Source organism: Ursus americanus, chromosome 23 (assembly GCF_024610735.1).
Source record: "Ursus americanus isolate L20-20 chromosome 23, mUrsAme1.1.p, whole genome shotgun sequence".
Classification (NCBI taxonomy): Eukaryota; Metazoa; Chordata; class Mammalia; order Carnivora; family Ursidae; genus Ursus; species Ursus americanus.
In genome coordinates, this window is record NC_142149.1 from 1,206,969 (window position 1) to 1,226,766 (window position 19,798).

Here is a 19,798-nt window from a genome sequence, read left to right on the forward strand (position 1 = left end):
AGCCTCCGACGTCACGCGGCGAGGAGCGCCTCGGGGACAGGCTCCCCTCTAGTCGCGCTGGGACCCCAGGGCGGACCGTGGGCAGTCGGACGACAGTGGCCACTCCTCCCCGCGCCTCACAGACGCGCGTTAGGGCACCTCGGGGACAGGTCACGACGTACGGGGTGCGCCCTCGAAGCCGTGACACTGCCTTGTGCCCTCGGCTGGCAACCGAACCCCGAGGACGCCCGGGACCAGAAAACACCGGCAGCAAAGCGCGCAAAACCCCAACCCGGCCCCGACCTCACGGGACGCGCCCACGAGGCCGGCTCCACAAGATGGTGGCGGCGCGCTCCCGGCAGCCCGCGCGCGCGCATGCGCCCTCCGCCTCCCGCCCGGCGCGAGCGGAAGTCGCGTGACCCCGGAAGTGGCAGGCCGGGCGCGCGCGGGCGGGGCTGCGACGTTCGTCATTCCGTGCGGGAGGGAGCGCGAGAGCGGCGCGGTCGAGCCTCCGGTGAGCGGCGGCGGCGGCGGCGACGACGGGCAGGGTGGGGTAGGGCGGGGCGGGGCCGGGGAGGGGGGCGCCGCAGGGCTGGGGGCTCCGCGTCTTTGTTCGCGCCGCTCGCAGGGGGTGGGCGCGGGCCTCCTCAGGGGCCGCCGCCCGTGTCCCGCGGCGCCCCCGCCCTCGCCGATGCGCGCTGGCCGGACTCAGGCCTGGCGCCCCCTCCCCGGGGATGGCGGGCGCGGCGCCCGGCCCGAGCGGCGTGGTCCCCGAGCACCCCACCCGCGCGGCGCGCCCGCCCGCCCAGATTGCGGAGCCCTGCGGAAGGAAGTGTGGGCCGCGGCCATCGCGCTCGGAGGAGCCTGTCGCCTGCGGCCGCACTTGGGTGGCGTCAGGGCGTGAGCCTTCTAGAGGAATTCCAGAGGAAGCGGCCGGGAGGCCTGGAAAAGCGGGCGGGCCCCACCCCACCTGTGGCGGCCGACTGGCCGACGGACTCGGGGTTCCCGGCGGCCCTTTGTGAGGTCTGGTGCTCGGAGAGCTCCAGACTGCCAGCCCGGTCCCGAGGGGACAGGCGTTGGTTATCTTTCCCGGGCAAGCTGAGGTCTAGCGTGGACTGGGCTCTTGCCCACTTCTCTCGCCGCCCAAGGACCTGAGTGGGCTTCAGCTATTCCTCAGCGATTCTAGCGGTGCGATGGGGATCCTTAACCGTAGGGAGCCCAGTGGGCTGCCCCCTGCACTGCTCCTTGCTCCCACAGCGCTGTCCCAAGCTATTCTGGGCCAGGATCCAGGAAGAGGGTCCTGAGACCATGTAGGCATTGCAGCAGTTACCAAATTCTAGGTCCCATACTCTTAAAATTGGAAAGAAGGTTGGTGGATGGTTAGGGTTCCTCCTGCCTGTCTGGTGCCCACCTGTGGGACTTAAGCTGGCCCGGTCACCTGAGCTCCATGAGAACCCTGCGTTTGCAGGATGGGGCCTTGCTTCACTGTTAGGACAGAGTCCAACGAGTATGTGTGGTCAGGGAGACCCAGGAGGAGGTGTTCCTTGGGGAGAGGGTCTGGGCATCTTCAAAAGAATAGCAGGATTTTAGAGGTGACCCCGCCCTGTCAGTTGGGACTGGGGGTGCTGTCTCCTCCCCCAGGTGTGGGAGATGTATGCTTGGTCCTTCTGGAGAGCAGGTTGCACGTCCTGCTTAGTTCTGGATGCTCTACCCAGACTTCCAGCAGGTCCCCAAGGTGGGCAGGGCTTCAGGAGTCTGTGTTTGGGACTTTCCAAAGCTCTGTCTGCAGTTGCTTTCCTCCAAAAGGCGTACATCCGCTTGGGCCCAAACATGGGGCCCGGTTACCTGCAGGGGTCTGTCACTACAGCATACGTGTGCTGGTGGTGGGGCTTGCTGAGGGGCAGGAGGGGGAGACACTGTGCTTCCCTTCAGGCTGCCACAGCCCTACCCTTGCACACAGGTGTGCCAGACCCAGGTAGAGGCGAGCATGGCTGAGCAGGAGCCCACAGCTGAGCAGCTGGCACAGATCGCGGCCGAGAACGAGGAGGATGAACACTCCGTCAACTATAAGCCCCCCGCCCAGAAGAGCATCCAGGAGATCCAGGAGCTGGACAAGGATGATGAGAGTCTGCGCAAGTACAAGGAGGCCCTGTTGGGCCGTGTAACTGTGTCTGCTGGTAAGTGGGCTGAGGCAGCACCAAGAGGGACACCTGTCACTTCTGGGTTTCTGCTGCCAGTTCCCCCCTCCCCAACGGCATGTCAGGGGTGGGGTAGAGCTCTAACCTGCTCTCACTCTGCAGACCCCAACGTCCCCAATGTTGTTGTGACCCGCCTGACCCTGGTGTGTAGCACGGCCCCGGGCCCCCTGGAGCTGGACCTGACAGGTGAGTGGCATCACTGAGGTCCTTGCCTGCTGGCACCCTGCTGTTTCTGCTGGGGAAAATAGTTTCTAAGGATGCGGGTGCCCTCTTGTGGGGGGCGCGAGAAGTGCAACCAGAAAGTCTGCAGGCTCTGACTGTGGAGTGGCCTGGATCCTGGGTGGGGCTGCCTGGGGCTGTGTGGGTCAGGGTGGGAGCGGAAGGAGTGCCGTGCAGCTGCAGATGGGAGATGCTGAGGTGAGCAGCTTCCTGGAGCTGAGCCTTTTAGTACAATCTTTTTCTTGGGTGCAGGTGACCTGGAGAGCTTCAAGAAGCAGTCCTTTGTGCTGAAGGAGGGTGTGGAGTACCGGATAAAAATCTCTTTCCGAGTAAGGCAGAGGCCGTGGGAGGTGCCGGGAGGCCTTGGTCCTGGAGAGCCCCCACTGAGCTCTGCCTGGGTTCCCTCCCTGCAGGTGAACCGGGAGATTGTGTCCGGCATGAAGTATATTCAGCACACGTACCGGAAAGGCGTCAAGAGTGAGTGGGGGGGGGTTGGCGCTTGGCCCCTGCCCCTACGATGGGGTGGCCGCCCCCTGGCTGGCTGCGGGAAGGGGCAGGGTGGGGGTGGCTGCCCAAGGGCTCTGGGATCGGGAGGGAGAGGAAGAAGGCAGTGTGTGCCCTCGGCCCTGGGTGGGGTCAGGCGGCACCAGTGACCGGCGCATCTCCTGCACAGTTGACAAGACCGACTACATGGTGGGCAGCTACGGGCCTCGGGCAGAGGAGTACGAGTTTCTGACCCCCACGGAGGAGGCGCCCAAGGGTATGTTGGCTCGTGGCAGCTACAACATCAAGTCCCGGTTCACAGACGACGACAAGACTGACCACCTGTCCTGGGAGTGGAACCTTACCATCAAAAAGGAATGGAAGGACTGAGCCCTGGCCCGGGAGGCGGGCAGGCCTTCGGACAGACAGACGGACCTGTCTGACGTGCCCCACCCCTACCACCCCCGCCCCATCCCAACCCCTTACCAAAGTGCTGACGGGTCTGCCCCCCTGGCCGACCCTACCCATCCCTCCTGGCCCCGCCCCGCAGGCCCCAGCCTCCTCGGTGGTCTCGCCTTGCTGCTTCTGCCTGTGCTGGGGGGGTAGAGGGGGGAGGGAGCCTCCAGGCCAGGCCTCCACCTCCCCTTCCGTACCCCTTCGGGTTCCCCCACCCATCCTAACCCATCCTGAGGCCCTGGGTTTTCTAAGGGAATCTCATGGGGTACTCAGGTCCCTGCGGGCCTTTGCGGTTGCCCCAAATCCTGTTCTTTCTCTTCTTCCGGGGTGGGGGTGGGGGTGGGGTGGGGTGCATGATTTGAGGCCTCTTGGGGGCCAGCCACCCTCCTGCTTTCACCTGTCCCCGGTCAGTTCATTCATCGCTGTCAGTAACTGTCTAACCATGATGCCTTAACATGTGGAACGTGTGCTGTGGGGGCCGTCACTAACCTCTAACCCCCCCATGTCTGCATGAGCATGTGGTCTCCCCCAGTCCCTGCCCCATCCGCAGTCCCTGTGGCCCGGGGAGGTGTGTGGGATGTGCTGCTGCTGCTCCCCTGCCCGCCAGGGCCTAGCCAGCCCCCTCCCCCGGCCAGGGCTGCGGGGACGGCTCCCGGGGCTGGGGGAAAGCCAAATTGCCAAAACTGAACTCGCCTCCGTTCCCATCTGGGAGGCCAGGTGTCCTCACGCCTCTGCCTTCTTCGTCCCAGTGGGCAGTGCCAGAGCCCACGGCCCCAGCAGACAACCCTCGGCGGACAAAGCCAGCGGCTGAGCCTTACTTGTCCCACTGGGCCTGCCGGCCTGGAGTCGTGTGCCTGGCCTGTCAGTATTTATTGCCTCCATATGTGCCGTCCTCTGGGCCCCCTGGCCTGCCACCTCTGCCCCCAGGCTCGGTGCCACCATCCCCGGCAGGCCCTCCCCGGACCCAGCCAGGACAACTGTGGGACCAAGTGCGCACAGTCGGAGCCCTCCCCTGTGCCTCCCCTCCCTGCCTCCCCTGTTAGGCCCGGGCCTAGAATGTTCAGGAGCCTGACCCTGCTTCTCCTTTTCTGACCGGGAAATAAACTGCCCCAAAGGAGCCAGGGTGTCTGCTGCTTGTCTCGGGAAGGGAGGGGCAGCTGGGATGCCTAGGGTGGTGCTGGGGCTTCCCCAGGCTTAGTCACCACGCCTGTGGCCGTGGAAGGAGAACGAATTGAAGGCTTTCATACCAGTTTCATCTGGCCAGTGCTTCACTGGGTGTAGGCCTGGAGTCTCCCCAGATCGCCCAAGGTTCTTGGCCAGTGTGTTGGGGGGTGCACAGGGCTTTCTGGGGGTCTGGAGCACAGGCTCCACGGAGGAGATGCCCCAACCCTGAAGAAGGGGAACCTCATTGAAGACAGCCCTGTGCCAGAAGCAGTCCATGAAGGGAGTGGGATGAGAGGGTCCCCACGTGGTGTGCCTGGGCAGCCCTGCAGTGGGGGTGGGAGGGTGCACCGGAAGTCAGTGCTGCAGGCGGCAGGGCCCTGCAGTGCCCTGGAGGCCCTGATGGGATTGGGTCCAAAGGTGGGATGGGTGAAGTGGGGTAGATGGGAGGAGACTGGGGGACCTCACTGCTTGGAGGTGCAAAAGAGCAGCAAGGGGAGTCCCATTGACCAGCACGGCCTCTATAGGACCTTGGGGGAGGGGCGGGGGGAAGGGTGACACTGCTCACCACCCCAGGGCATCTGGCAACTACAGTGCCCCCTCCCCAGCCCCAGGGTGGTAAAAGGGGAGATGGGTAACGTAAGCCCCAGAAACCCTCTCATCTGGCCTGACACCCGTTGTGAAACTTCTCTTTCTGTGTTCTGAGTGGGTTAGAAAAGTGGTTTTGTGCTGCCCTTCGTGGGGATGGGTAGCTGCCCTCTTCGAGGCTCCGCTGGCCACACCTTTGGGAGCCTGCCCCTCCTTCCAGTGCTCACCAGGGTGTGCCCTGCCAGCAGCTTATCGCTGGCTGGGGCCAAGGTGGACCAGCGACCGCAGCCTGTGCCAGGACGGCTCCCACAGGGCTGGCCACTGCCTCGGTCCCCGCTCACCAGGGCCCCCTGCTGGACGACAAGATGAAGTGGCACGTCCTGCCCAGACAACAGGACGCAGCCGAGGCCCTGGTTCTTGATTCCACATGCCACAGGGGCAAAGAGGGGGGGTGCCCCAAGTCAGGTGGGATGGGCTCGGGCAGGAAGAGGCAGTGGGGCTGCACCGTTCCAGGCTCTGAGTCTGGGTGCCTCTCCCACTGAACTCGGACGCAGCCGCCTCTGAAACTCACCCCTGTCCCCAGAGGTATCACCAGGGAGTGGCTCCCAGCTCAGCGGGCCCAAGGCAGCTCTGGGGCCAGCCACTGCCACACCTCTCCCACGACACTTCCTTAAAGGTCCAGTGAAAATCTAAACCCAGGGTAACTGCTGTTAACAGTTCAGTGGGCCAGGGCCTTCTGAGGCTCTGTCAGGCCATGGATTTTCCCAGCTTTAGTTACACACATGAACTCGGACCCTAAGTGCCGAGCTGTACGGGGCACCCTGCCAAGAGCCAGGACTTTGCTCTGGCCCCTCCCTGGGAGAAGGGCCACAAGGGCAGTGCCTGCAGAACTTGCTGGACGTGTCTCTTGGGTCCCAAGTCTAACCTGATCCTCTTAGTTCACCCTGAACTTGTCTGTACAGTCTGGGGGCTGTGACTGTGGTCCCCTTCCATCCTGTCCTCTGTCCATGTCCCCCAGGAACCCCCAAGCTGCCCCCTCCTCATCTACTCCCAGATGGCCCTTTTCCCACTGAGGAGGTGCCAGTGGACGCCACAGGACCTCTGATGTGACTGATTAACCACCAATTACTGTGACTTATAATAGTCTTCATGGCCGGCACTGTCCCACCCCATAATCAGGACCCCCTTCCACCCCCCCCCCCCGGGGACCATGCTCCCCATTGTGTCCCAGCATGCACGTGTGCAGGGCTGTGTGGCCCTGCCTGGCAGTGGGACCCTACAGTCAGGAGCTGTCCTTCAGTGGCCCAGAGAGCACTTCCTGGGGGTCCATGAGCCTGCTGTTGACTCCCTCAACACCTCCTACCCCATCACAGATTGGAAAGGAGTTTTATTCTGAGAACTCATTTAAACAAAAAAAGATTTACCTATTTGAGAGAACGCATGCCAGCACGAGCAGGGGGAGCAGAGGCAGAGGGAGAGGGAGCAGTAGACTCCCTGCTGAGCAGGGAGCCCGAGGTGGGACCCCTGGGATCATACGGCAGATGGTTCACTGACTGAGCTACCCAGGCGCCCCGAGAACTCTATTTTTGAGAACAGTATTTATCAAAACATCTTATCACTCGATAGTTTACATGAGATTTAACAGGCACCTTCTCAGAAAATGAGAGATGCCTGGAGGGTGTCGAGAACCAGTGCTGCTGGTCCTGAGATGTCAGAGCCAAGGCCACAGGGGCAGGTGGGCGCTGACCTCCACGGGCACATTCCAGCTCATGACCCAGGGTACAAGGTGAACACAGCCCCATGGCCTCTCTCTGGAGCTGCTTTTGGAAGGTATGTGATCGGGTCTCAGGAAGGACGCAGATACCCTCCCCTCAAAGCTGAGGCCGGCAGAGGTGTTCAGTGAACCAGCCTGTGTTCTGGGACCAACCCCACAGAAACCGGGGATCGCAGACCTTCCCCAAACCAGGCCTTCTTCCAACTGAGAACCCCGCTTTGCTGCTCCTGCGCAGGTTGGTACATGAGGCAATTCAAGGCGAGCAGACACCTTGCGAAGGCACATCGGTGCAGCTGTGCCCCGTTCAGAGCCTTGCTTGGGCCCTGCTTTTCACAGAACGTGACTTGGCTGTGGCCGCCCGGGCCACACCGTCATCACCTCCATCAAGGTGCGTCAGCTGCAGCCACGGAGGCACAGACTCAACAGAGTAAGGCTCACTCAGAGACGCAACTGGATCCTTGTCTGGTTGGTTCTCCCCTGGCTCCCAAAGTTCTCATCTTTTGTCAAGACTGTATGCTCTGGGGTGACGCTGCTCCGGACCACCACGAAGTAAGCAACGTCACGCTGTCTTCAATCTTTTCACTCTATCCCCAGCAGCAGCAAACACTCAAGCCCCGATATGCAGGCACCTAAACACTGGTCTCATGAGCACCTCCGAAATCTCGACAAGATGCAAATATCCCTTCTATCAGGCCCCCAATTGTGGTCTGTAAAATAAGGGTCACGGCAACCCCAAAATCGTTGGGGGAGACAGGGCAGCAGCAACTACCATCCACCCCAGAGAGCAGAGGGGACTTCGTTTCCAATTATTAGTCACGAAGAGCTGCCATTCATTAACTGACCCTGCAGGCCAGGACCCCACGGAAGTGGGGCTGGAGGCCGGCACCTGCCAGACACATGTTCATAGCCTTTCTGTGCCGGAAGTCCCAGCTCCTGGAAGACAAGAGATCACAACAGATACAACCACCTCTGCTGACCCCTGCTCTACTGGCACAGGGGAAAGGACACGGAGAACCTCAGCTTGACCTTCAGGAATTCATATTCTAGCTGAGGGAGCCCCACGTAGGAGATGAGAAAACATGCCCTCAAAACAACGTAGCAACAAATGCAAACTCTCAAAAGTATGAAAGCATTTTTTTTAATGTACCATTTCTGAAATGAGGATGTTATTACAGCCAACGTGTACATTTAATGTGGGCGTGTTTCTTTCCTTCCTGCCAAGTTATTAAATTGATGATGAGTCTTAAAACTAGTGGTGGTGGACTTTCGTAACAAAGGAAGTGAATACAAAGAAAGAGGAAGGTTTTCTGGAGAAAAACGGAGTGTTCAAGGAGTGGGGGTGGGGAGGGCAGCCAGGAGAAGGCGGAGGTGGTGGCAGAGGCTTTGAGCAGTCAGGGAAAGGGACAAGCTGATCGGTCTAGAGCAGTGCCAACAAAAATAAAATGTAAGCCACACCGTTATTTTAAATTTCCTAGAAGCTAGTTAAAAAAAAACAACCGGCTAAAATTGACCACTTTCATTTAACCCAATGCATTCAAACATCAATGCAACGTATCAATATAAAAAAAATCACAGGAATTCCGGTACTCAGTAAGTCCCGGCCCGTGCTCAGCAGCCTCGGGGGTAGCGCGCGGGGGCCATCAGCCTGCGGCGAGGGGTCGGCAGCCGGCGGGGACAGCGGAGCGGCACCTGCAGGGCCCCGCGTCGCCCCCCGGAGCCTTCCACCGGCCGGACGCCGAGCGGTGCTCCGGCCGCCTGCTCCGAGGCCTCAGGGCCGCTTCCCCGTTTCCGGACCCGCAGGTGGAACGGCCCAACTTCCCCCTCTTCCTGCGCCCGCTCCGGGAGGGTTTCTTGCCCGCCTTCCGGGCCCAGCACGTTTGGCCTTGGTCTTCCCCGCACCACCCATGCGCCTCCCAGGCGCCCCGACCCGCCGCCGCTGAAGCCGCCGGGCCCACGCCCGCAGGCCGAGCCCCGCATGCCACCGTCCGCTTCCCCAACCACGGTCCTCGGCAGGTACCACCCGAACCTCACGCGCACCGGAAGTTGCGTTAGCCCAACTTCCGGCTCGCAGAGCTGGGGGGGCGGTGTCAGTTACAGACAAGCCGTCCAATCAGAATGCAACACGAGGGGTTTCAGAGGCGCAGGCGCAGCTCCGCCCCCACCTGGGAACTCCGCCCCACTGCCACGTTCGACGAAGGATAGCGCGGGGGTGCGCGCATCTCCTGGCCAATCAGGAGCCTCAGAGCCCGGGCCTCCAAAGGCAGCAGCCATTCCAGACCCGCAGAAGGTGTAGGAGAAAGCCACCAGTCACAAGTCGAGGAAGAGAAAGTTCTCCAGCGGAAGCCAATGAGAAGCCCGGGACGAGTGCGAGCGCGAGCTCTTCGGCCAATCCTGGGCGAGGGAGAGGGCAGCCTCCACAGCGATTCCGAATCCGGGGTCGGGGGCCAGCGCAGTTGGCCAATCAGAGAACTTTGAAGGCGGGCCTTGGAGTCCGCCAGCCAATCGGGCGCGGGCGCGGGCGGGCGCGCGCTCGGCGGCGGCCGGGCTTATAGGGGCGGGGCGGCCGGCGCGCGTTCTCGTGGCCTCGCTGTCCCGGCGGCGCCAACCGAAGCGCCGCGCCCGCTGCCGACATGCTGCGCCGCGCTCTGCTCTGCCTGGCCCTGGCCGCGTTGACGCGCGCGGGCGCCGCCGCCCCGGAGGAGGAGGACCACGTCCTGGTGCTCCACAAGGGCAACTTCGAGGAGGCGCTGGCGGCCCACAAGTACCTGCTGGTGGAGTTCTGTGAGTGCCGCCGCCCGGGCCTGGCCGCCGCGGGGCGGGGACTGGGACGGGGGGATGCAGGGGCCGCGGCGCCGGGGAACTGGGGGGCTCCAGGGCTGCCGGCATTCCGGGACCCCCACCCCACCCTCGGATGCACGGACCGCCGCCTCTGGGGAGGCTCCTCCGCGGGGCCGAGGCAGCCCACGGAGCTGCTGTCAGCGTCCCGGGAGCGCCCCTCCTGCCCGAGCCGGACCCTGGGGGTGACCGCAGGCCCACGGCCAGCTCGTGCCTTTGTGCCTGATGTCCGCGTGGCAGGGTCCCTCTGTTAGGGAGAACGGGGTGGACCCGTGTTAACCGCCACAAATACAAAGGGGCACACGGGGTGCAGCCCCCGGACTGCCCTCTGCGACCCACCCCCAGAGCGCCGGGCTCCTGCCCGCGCTGCCTTCCGCCGTGTTGCCACCCAGCATCCAGAACCTTTGTAAGTGTTGACGCCCAGTCTGGGGACGGAAATCTGGAGCCTGGCGCGGCTGCTGACCTTAGCTGAGAGGCAGCTCTGCTCCGGTGTGGGGAGCCGCTGCTAAACAGGAGTCTCGGCAGGTGTGCACAGCTGCGGCTCGCGCACTCACGCCCGGTGTTGCCACGAGTCCAGGTGTCCTGGCGTTCCCAGAGGGCAGTCCCAGGGACACGACTGCCCTTGCTGCCTGCAGGTGATAGGAAAGTACCCTTCGTTAGAGTTTGTCCTGTGCTGACTGTGACAGGGCAGCAGGGGTTTGGTGTGGGCTTGTCGTTCGTGGCCTCTGTCCCGATATTGCCCAAGAGCGTCGAGCTATCAGCGATAGCTCAGCCGTGTGTGTTCACGGGGGGGTTATCTTGGTGAGTAGATAAGGTTTTTATGGAAGGAAGTACGGAGGAGAAGGCAAGGGAAGCGGTGGAACTTGGTCAGTGCTGCTTTCTAGCACCCCACTTTCTTTTTCAGATGCCCCTTGGTGTGGCCACTGCAAGGCTCTGGCCCCCGAGTACGCCAAAGCCGCTGGGAAACTGAAGGCGGAGGGTTCGGAGATCAGGCTGGCAAAGGTCGATGCCACGGAAGAGTCTGACCTAGCCCAGCAGTACGGTGTCCGTGGCTACCCTACGATCAAGTTCTTCAAGAACGGAGACACAGCTGCTCCCAGGGAGTACACAGGTGTGCCTGCCACACTGCCCTTAACTGCCTGCAGGCCGTGGAACGTACCTGAAGGGCAGGGAGGGGAACCCCGTTCTCAGTCCAGTTCAGCCTCTCAGGCTCTTGTGAGGAGTCTTCTCCATCCCTGCAGAATCTCTCGGGTGGAGAGGGACAGCCATCAGGGGTAGCAAGCTGAGGCTCGTCCTAAAATGGACCAGTGAGGAGAGGAAGGCTGGGGCCCTTAGGACCACGTGGAGCAACAAGTGTAGTGATAGTTCATTCAGGTGTGCCGGCTGCCAAGCCGAGTGCCGCCAAGTGACAGGCTGGCGTCACTCACCTGTCACAGCGGAGCTCGGGTGCAAGCCTGGCTCTGTGTGGCAGGAGCCCGTGTGGCCGCCTCCTGGGGGCTGGGCCCCTCTGTGGCATGGTAGGTACTGACGAGACAAGAGACTTTCGTCTATAGAACTGGTTCTGCGGCTCTCAGAGTCCTCGGGAGCAGCCTAGTTAATCCTGATGCCATTGACTCTGGTCTCCTTCCTAGGCTGCTGCTTTATTGTTCCCACGTTCACTTGTGTTCACTTGTGCAACAGGAATCTCACAGGTCCCATGATCCCATCACTGACACGTAGCTTTGGCGAATGAGATAGCTACTCCTAATTCCACCTGTAACTGAGGACTCAGCTTTGAGCTGCCACTTCGGAGAATCCTTTTAAGTGTGAGCTTCCCCAGCCTTTCTCACGTTGGACCAGGCGGCCAAACTGAGGGGAAAAAGTGATTGGCCTCAGTCTCAGGAAGAGCAGGCTTCTAGCCTTTCACTCTGTCTGCCCTGGGTGGCACGCAGGTGCACCTTCACTCTCCCCTGCTAGTCCGGGAGGCATGTGCGCTGGGCTCAGGGACACCTGAGCGGCCTGGATGCTCGAGGCCAGCTGGAGCTCAGCCTGTTTTCACAGGGAAAGCTGGTGTTCAGCTGACCTACTAGCCAGACTTTTTTCTTTTCTTTTTTTAAAAATTCTACCACATCTTTAAGACGATCCTAGAGTGAAGCCATTGGGGGAAAGTGTGTGTGTGTGTTTAATGAGTTTAAACGTCAGGGAAATTCAGAGAATGCAGAGGGACCAGACAAGGAAAATGAATTGTGACCCCATTGCCCAGAGGTAGCCACTGCCTTTTCCTTGCTCTCAGCTACATTGCAGCTTCTCGCGTGCACAGAAAAGCCTTTTTGGCTCTTAAGATTTGCACAGGTGTGTGGACAAGGTGGCTCTCATGTGGAAAGAGAATATCCCGCTCTGGATTTGGCAGAGAGCTCGGAGAGCGGCCGGGGGGGGCGGTGCTGGTTTTCAGCGGAACCTGCATGTGTTTGGGCGCAGCTGGCAGAGAAGCCGAGGACATCGTGAACTGGCTGAAGAAGCGCACGGGCCCTGCTGCCACCACACTGCCCGACGGGGCCGCCGCGGAGGCCTTGCTGGAGTCCAGCGAGGTGACCGTCATTGGCTTCTTCAAGGTAGAGGCTTTGGAACTTCATCTCGGGGCCTTCTTCCCCCCGCCCCCCATCGTTGTCGGAGGGTTCCCCGTGTCCTGGGCACCGTGGTCTGTCCTGCTGACCAGGCAGGGATCCTCGGGGTCAGGGCGCCTCGCCACCTCTGCTTCTTTTCCACTGTAGGACGTGGAGTCGGACTTTGCCAAGCAGTTCTTGCTGGCAGCAGAGGCCATCGATGACATACCTTTTGGGATCACATCCAACAGTGATGTGTTCTCCAAATACCAGCTGGACAAGGACGGGGTTGTGCTCTTCAAGAAGGTGAGTGGCCCTCCTGCGGCCCCGCCCTGGGTGCTGAGATGCTGTGGCGGGGGGCTGCTTTCCTTATTGCTCCCAGCGCTTGAGGACCTTGCCCGGGCGGCGCTGGGCCGCCAGCTGGACTTATCGAGGGCCCGTTTTGCAACGTCAGACTGCAGGAGCCACTTGGATGGTGGCCTTCAGACTTTGCGCTGTGGGCCCTTTGTTCCGGCTGGTGTGCCAGCTCCAGGGCTGTGTCTCATGAGAGCACAGCCACTCTGCAGGGTTAGCTGTTCTCAAAGAAACTGGTGCAACATACATAGAGCGAAGTTTGCCACTTTAACTGGTTCTGAGCACACGATTGTAAGTACGTGGCCGCTGTGCGACCTGCACTCCTGTTTCCACGACCTTTTTGTTCACCGGAAACAGAGACTGGAGTGTTGCCTCTTGGGCGAGTGTTCCCACCGCAGGCCCAGCCCGGCCCCCACGGTGTGGCAAGCACAGGTCCTGTGCCACGTGCCTTTCAGTCGCCTGCGCCGTTGCTAGGATGTGGCCAGGCTCATATGTACAGCATTACCATGGGGTCACAGGGGTTTCTTGAATTTTGTTTTAGCCAGTAGAGAGCCAGGTGGGCTGGCTGAACCCCCATGATTTTGGAGCACAGCTGCCCTGCGTTGGCCGGTGGTGTGTCCACACCATTCCAATGGCACAGGCACTGGAGAGGGAGAACAAGCCAGGAGAGTGGGGACAGGGCAGGAGGCATGTCCTCGGGGGTGGAGATAGGGCCTCGGAGTTCTGGTTTGTCCCTGTGGGAAGAGGGCAGGTTTAGAGCTCCAGCAGAGCTATATAGCGTGTGGTCAGAAGGGGCACCAGGTCTGGGCTGGGGCCCCTGTGTGTGTGCACCCCACGTGTGGGGCAGCCGGGCCACGGTCAGCTCTGTAGTAACTGCTGCATCTGGCACCTTGCCAGGCACCATCCGTGCCCCAGAGGACCGGGGACACCCAGGCTTGGGGTGGCTTTCTTGTGGTGTCCTTGCCATTCCGCTGTTTCTGTGGTCCGTCCTTCGTCAAAGGACGCCAGCTCTCCTCACTCGGTGGAACTCCTTACAGTGCTCCGCAAAGGATGCGGCGTCGCTAGATTAGCCCGTGGTCATCGCATGGAGGCCCAGGAAGTTCCAGTTACACGTGTGATGAGCGGAGCCCGTGGGAGCCCCTGGGGGCATGGGGGGGGCTCTGGGGGTGGCAAGAGTCCTGGGTCCTGAGGTTGAGGCTGACAGAGAAAGGAGTTTCTCTGAGGCCATCGAGACTTGTACACCCTCTTGTGTCCACACAGTGCTCCCCCGTCACCCTGAAGCTCTAGGGCACCAGTTTTCTTTCCTTCTTTTTTTTTTTTTTTTTAAGATTTTATTTATTCATTTGAAAGAAAGAGCACAAACAGGGGGAGCAGCAGGTAGAGGCAGAGGGAGAAGCAGACTCCCCGCTGAGCAGGGAGCCTGACGTGGGGCTTGATCCCAGGACCCTGGAATCATGACGTGAGCCAAAGGCAGACCCTTCACAGACGGAGCCCCCCAGGCGCCCCCAGAGCACCAGTTTCCACGCAGGACCCGTGGCGCTCACGTGTCCTTGACGGTCTGCAGAGGCTCCACGTGCAGGAGCTTGGTGGGAGGGCTGACCACCACGTGCTTCCTTCCTTTGGTCCATGCTCACTGGGCACAGCTGACCCTCTTGGGTCTGATGCCGGTTGGGGGGCAGCCTTGAGCAGAAGCTCAGCAGAGCCCTGGGACTTGGTGCTATGCAGGTCAGTGGTGGCCACAGCTGCGGTCCTGTAGGCCGCACCACGGATGAGGAGGGAGGCTCAGGTCCAGCTCCCGAGTTCCTGCCATGCCGCCTCCCGTCTTCTCCACTGTCCGGCTCATTTTCCCAGCCTTTGCTGTTCCCCTTCCTCCAGGCTATTCAGCCCAGTTCCTCAAAGTGTGCTGGGTCCTGTCTGCCTGCGGTGCTTAGGGTCGGCCTCACTGAGCTGGGTACCTCCCCAGTGGATAGGACAGGTGGGCTCCCAGGAGTGGCCAGCTGTCACTCGCTGGAGGCTTGGGTCATGGGTCACTGGCAGTTGGACCTTTGGTTTGAGCTACTTACCTGTGTCTTTGTTGTCACGGTGTTTGCTTTTTCTTTATTTTTTGAAGCTGGAGGGTTAGGAATAGCTGTGGGGCTAGGCCTCTCCTCACGGCCTGCAGCGTTGAGCCTTTTGGGGACGTTTGTCGTTGAGGCCTGATGGAGCTGGCCTCTGCCTCTGTCCCTAGCTGAATGAGGGCCGATTGTCTGCTTTTCACTGAAGTAGCCGGTGAACATAGTGGGATGTGGCACCATTACCGAAAAGACTGCGTCTCGAGCAGATGCCTGGGGCAGCTCTGTTCCTCGGGCGTCTCGGTGTGAAATCGGGCAGACTGCTCACAGCATGGGGGTGGGGACGTGGTTCTGGAGGAGTGGGGGGGTGCCGTGGCCTGTGTGCCTCTCCTGGGGCTCAGCAGCAGGCCTGGTGGAGTCGGGCCTCCTGGCCTCTCCGCCCCTTCCCCTCTCCTCTGTCCCAGGTTTGGGGGAGAGAAAGCAGGTGTCAGCTTTGCCTGTGGGCGGGGGGTGGGTTCCCAGTGTCCAGCCCTCGATCTGGTCTAACTTCGCAGCCACTGTCGTCAGGCTGACGCTCGGGTTCTAACGGAGCCTTGGTGGGGGCAGGGAGTGGCCAGCTGCTCTTCTAGGAGTCCCTCTGGGGAAGCGCAGCAGGAAACGACCCGGAAGAAAAGGAGACTAGTTTCCCTCGCTGGGTCTGATCTGACAGGTCAGAGGGAATGACGGCAGGCTCCCCTGTACCCTCACCTGGGCGGGCTCAGGCAGAGCACCAGCCGGTCTGTGCCCCCTCCAGAGCCAAGGCTGTGGCCTCCCACCTTCGGGCCCGAGACCCCTCAAACTCTACGTGTGATTGGGGTCCCAAGGAGCTCCTGGGGCACAGGTTATACCTACTGATTTTTATTGAGTCAGAAATTAGAACTGAGGAATTTTTTTTTCAAATGTTTTATTTGTTTTTTTTAGAGAGAGTGCACGCGTGTGAGAGAGCGAGCGGCAGAAGGAGAGGGAGAAGCAGGCTCCCCACTAAGCGGGGAGCCCGATGCGGGACTCGATCCCAGGACCCTGGGATCATGGCAGACGCTTCATTGGCCGAGCCACCCAGGAGCCCCTGAGAAATGTTTCAAACACCTTGTTCATCCAGGGGTGCCCGGCTGGCCTAGTCAGTGGAGCGGGTGACTCTTGACCTCGGGTTTTGAGTTCCAGCCCCAAGTTGGGTGAGGAGGCAACTTAAACTTGTTCCTCTAAAATAATAACAGTTATTTGTAATAACAAGTAACAGTCTCGTGAAAGTTGGTTTTTCCCAGATGATGGCAGCTGAGCCGTAAGAGTGTTCGGTTTGTGCCAGTCCCTGGCGTCTGCCCGGTGGAGGCAGCCCTGGCTGACCTCCCTCTGTGGGGACGGCCCTCATCACTCCGCTTCCATCCAAGGGCACAGCACGCTCGGGAGACGGCGTGTTCTGAGCCGGAGCAGGACGTTGCAGCCGCTCTGAAAGGCCCACACTCTCCCCTTGGTGTCGCTGGTGCCTGGTGCCCGGAAAGTGCTGCTCTCTGCAGCCCGTTGCTCTCAAAACCCCCAGATGGGAAGGTGGCTGCCAGACTGCCAAGCCGGGGCTGCCGGGGGCTGCCTGGGGATGCGGGAGCTCCAGGGTGCTCACGGCTGTCTCTGCGTCCACAGTTTGACGAAGGCCGCAACAACTTTGAGGGGGACGTCACCAAGGACAAGTTGCTGGACTTCATCAAGCACAACCAGCTGCCGCTGGTCATTGAGTTCACGGAGCAGGTGCGGCTCTGCTGTGGGTCCTGCGCCCTGAGAGTGGGGGTGGGGTGTGCTGGAGGGTCATGAGGTCCCGGCCCCGGGGACCCCACATACGGAGTGTGGCGTCGGTGGCCTCATAGCTGCGGAGAGAATATCCTGTGTTCATGGCTCAGTTCATGGCTCAGACCCAGTGACCTATGCTTATAACACAGACAGCCCCAAAGATCTTCGGAGGTGAAATCAAGACCCACATCCTGCTGTTCCTGCCCAAGAGCGTGTCTGACTACGACGGCAAACTGAGCAACTTCAAGAAGGCCGCTGAACGCTTCAAGGGGAAGGTGAGCAGCTTGCGGGCCCGCTGCTGGGCGGCCCCAGGCTTCCTCCGGCGCTCGGGACTGTTCTGCAGGGGCCGCGGCAACGTGGGGAGCAGAAACCGCTTTCGGCCCCCGCCTCACCGTGCCTCTCCTCCCCCAGATCCTGTTCATCTTCATCGACAGTGACCACACTGACAACCAGCGTATCCTCGAGTTCTTCGGCCTCAAGAAGGAGGAGTGCCCCGCCGTGCGCCTCATTACCCTGGAGGAGGAGATGACCAAGTACAAGCCCGAGTCGGACGAGCTGACGGCAGAGAAGATCGAGGAGTTCTGCCACCGCTTCCTGGAGGGCAAGATCAAGGTGGGGGGGACCGCGTCCTGGTGTGGGGCTGGCCTGAGTGTAGACTCTTGAGGACGGGGCCCCCGCTTGGTCCCCCTCTTCGGGAGCTCAGAGCAGCCCCGACCTCACGGGCACGGCCCTCTCCCAAGGCTCTGTGAGCAGTTCTAATCGTCTGAGGGCAGCCGGGTGCCCCAGCCAGGGGTTGGGGGCCCCAAGGGCCGGTGGGGCCCCCGGGCGTCCGTGACCCTGCTCCGCCTGCCCTCCAGCCACACCTCATGAGCCAGGAGCTGCCTGAAGACTGGGACAAGCAGCCTGTCAAGGTGCTAGTCGGGAAAAACTTTGAAGAAGTTGCCTTTGACGAGAAAAAGAATGTCTTTGTGGAATTCTGTAAGTGAAGCCCCTCAGCTGCCCGAGTTTGTCCGCCCCATGAGGGCGTGCGCGCTGGGGGCGGGCGGAGAGTGGCTCCGGGCCCAGCACCTCAGCACGGCGCTCTTTCAGATGCCCCGTGGTGTGGGCACTGCAAACAGCTGGCTCCCATTTGGGATAAGTTGGGAGAGACGTACAAGGACCATGAAAACATCGTCATCGCCAAGATGGACTCGACGGCCAACGAGGTGGAAGCCGTGAAAGTGCACAGCTTCCCCACACTGAAGTTCTTCCCGGCCAGCGCGGACAGGACGGTGCGGCCCAGCCTGGTGGGGGGGGGGCGGGGGGGGGAAGGCCGCTTCCCAGCTCCCTGACCCTCCCCCTCCCTCTCCCTCTCCATAGGTCATTGATTACAACGGGGAGCGGACATTAGACGGTTTTAAGAAATTCTTGGAGAGTGGTGGCCAGGACGGGGCCGGGGACGATGACGTGAGTGGGGGCCGGTGGGCACCGCTGGTGGGGCATGTGTGTGTACCCGGGCCAGGCAGAGCCACTCTCCCTGAGGAACACTCCAGACCGAGCCTTTAGAAGGGTCTTAAAATGCTGATGTTTGCTCGTGGCCCCTTAGACTTGTCCCGTAAGGCTCCCTGCTAGCCGGGAGTCACATGCCCGTCCCCGGCCAGTTGGCTGAGGTGTCCCTCTGGACAGCCGCGTAGGCCTGTCCATGTCAGCTTGGGCAGCTGGGGCTCGAAGCAGAGGGTCGTCAAGTGTGCTCGGGCCAGAGTGTCTGCTGGGTGTTGGGGGGGGGGGGATCCAGAAGCAGCCGCAGTCCTGCCAAGGGAGCGTGCCCTGAAGCTGGCGGGGTCAGTCAGCGCATGCTGCTGGGGTCCTGGGCTCCCCTCCCACCCGGTCACGTCTGCTCTTGGAGACCAAAGTGGGCTGCTTCTGTCCGAATGGCCAGCTGGGTCCTGGGGTGCAGGGCGTGGGTGATGGGGCCGGGCTGTGGCACAGGCCCAACCACGCCCCTTGCACAGCCTTCCTGATGGGTTCCTTGGTGTCCTCCCTCCTCCACCCCAGGATCTGGAAGATCTGGAAGAAGCGGAAGAGCCTGACCTGGAGGAGGAGGACGGTCAGAAAGCTGTGAGAGATGAGCTGTGAGGTGGAGCGCAGACCTGGGCGCCCCAGACATGACACCCCCACGGGCAGCGCGTCCCAGCATCGCCGCCTCTGGAAGCCCGAGGACCCTCACGGGAAGGAGGGAACACCGACCGGAAATGCAGGGAATTTTTCTGAAGCAACACTTCATCCTAACACATGTGTAAATTTAGACCCGTCTCTTACTTCTTTTCAATTTTTGGAAAGGGATTTCTCTCCAGGCCAGCTCACCTTGTTGGGCCGTTTTTTTTAAATTGTGATGTACTTTTTTGTACATGGTTTTGTCCAAAGTGCTTGTTAAAATGTCTTGGAATCTCACGCAGGTGAAGTCTCCTTCCTATTAGGTTTATCACTTTAAAAAATTCCATTTGTGGGATTTTGAGACATTTCTGGACGTCAGGGTGGCTGTTTCACTGTGGCCGGGCCTCCTTGGAGACTCCTGTCCTCTGCGTGGGGAGGGGCCGGGCCAGGCTGGACGGGTCCCTCTCACCTCCCATTGGTGTTGCTGTGACGGAGCATGGGTCTCACGTTGTTGGCTTAAATGGAGACCCTGGATCTCTGTCACAGGGGAGCCTCATATGACTGGAGGGGGTGGTGGGTGCCGGCTGAGCCCAGGACAGACCCGGGCAGCTCCCCTTCCTCCCCCGAGCCAGGCTCCCCGGTGCTGTGACTTCCAGGGCCGCCTGAGGTCTGCAGCAGGCAGAATCAGAACCCTCCATTTCCAGGCTGGGAAACAGCCAAGGCTGCTTGAGCCGAACCAGGTGCAGGCCGTTCTTCAGCCATTTCTACCACGATATTGGAATTGAACACATTGGCCAAATAAAGTTGAAATTTTACTACCTTTCGTCATTTCTGCTTTACACGCTCTCCAGGCGGGTCACAGGTAGTCACCCAGCGCACGGCCTGCGAGCCTCGCCGGCCCCTTGCGGGGCTGTCTGGCTGCTTCAGCTGGAGGGTGATGAGTGTCCCCGCGCGGTCCTGGGGCATCTAGCTGCCACTGCCTGGGTGCTGCTCCACGCTGCATCGGGACACGGAGTTGTCCCACGTGGAGCCCGCCCAGCCAGCGCGGTCTGTGCCTGCCACCGCAGGGTCTGACGAGAAATGAGAACTCGGCGGTGCTTGGGAACGCGTGAACTGATAGCATTGCTATGCGTAACGCCAAGCCCTCGCAAGGCAGGGTCGCGTGTTAAG

At 61.0% G+C, this 19,798-nt stretch overlaps 2 protein-coding genes across 2 annotated transcripts; both read left to right on the top strand.

Annotated features, from left to right (window-relative positions):
- The first annotated feature begins 365 nt into the window (after window positions 1-365).
- ARHGDIA (Rho GDP dissociation inhibitor alpha) lies at window positions 366-3,404 on the top strand. The gene is made up of 6 exons (XM_045775015.2): window positions 366-493; window positions 1,940-2,156; window positions 2,280-2,363; window positions 2,649-2,725; window positions 2,810-2,873; window positions 3,070-3,404. The coding sequence occupies exons 2-6, from the start codon at window positions 1,967-1,969 to the stop codon at window positions 3,267-3,269; spliced, it is 615 nt and encodes a 204-aa protein (XP_045630971.1). The 5' UTR covers window positions 366-493; window positions 1,940-1,966; the 3' UTR covers window positions 3,270-3,404.
- A 6,024-nt stretch (window positions 3,405-9,428) lies between these two features.
- P4HB (prolyl 4-hydroxylase subunit beta) lies at window positions 9,429-19,443 on the top strand. Its single transcript, XM_045774961.2, has 11 exons — window positions 9,429-9,639; window positions 10,598-10,804; window positions 12,151-12,284; window positions 12,444-12,581; window positions 16,352-16,456; window positions 16,645-16,770; window positions 16,907-17,107; window positions 17,353-17,473; window positions 17,585-17,766; window positions 17,855-17,941; window positions 18,530-19,443. The coding sequence occupies exons 1-11, from the start codon at window positions 9,489-9,491 to the stop codon at window positions 18,608-18,610; spliced, it is 1,533 nt and encodes a 510-aa protein (XP_045630917.1). The 5' UTR covers window positions 9,429-9,488; the 3' UTR covers window positions 18,611-19,443.
- Window positions 19,444-19,798: the final 355 nt, after the last annotated feature.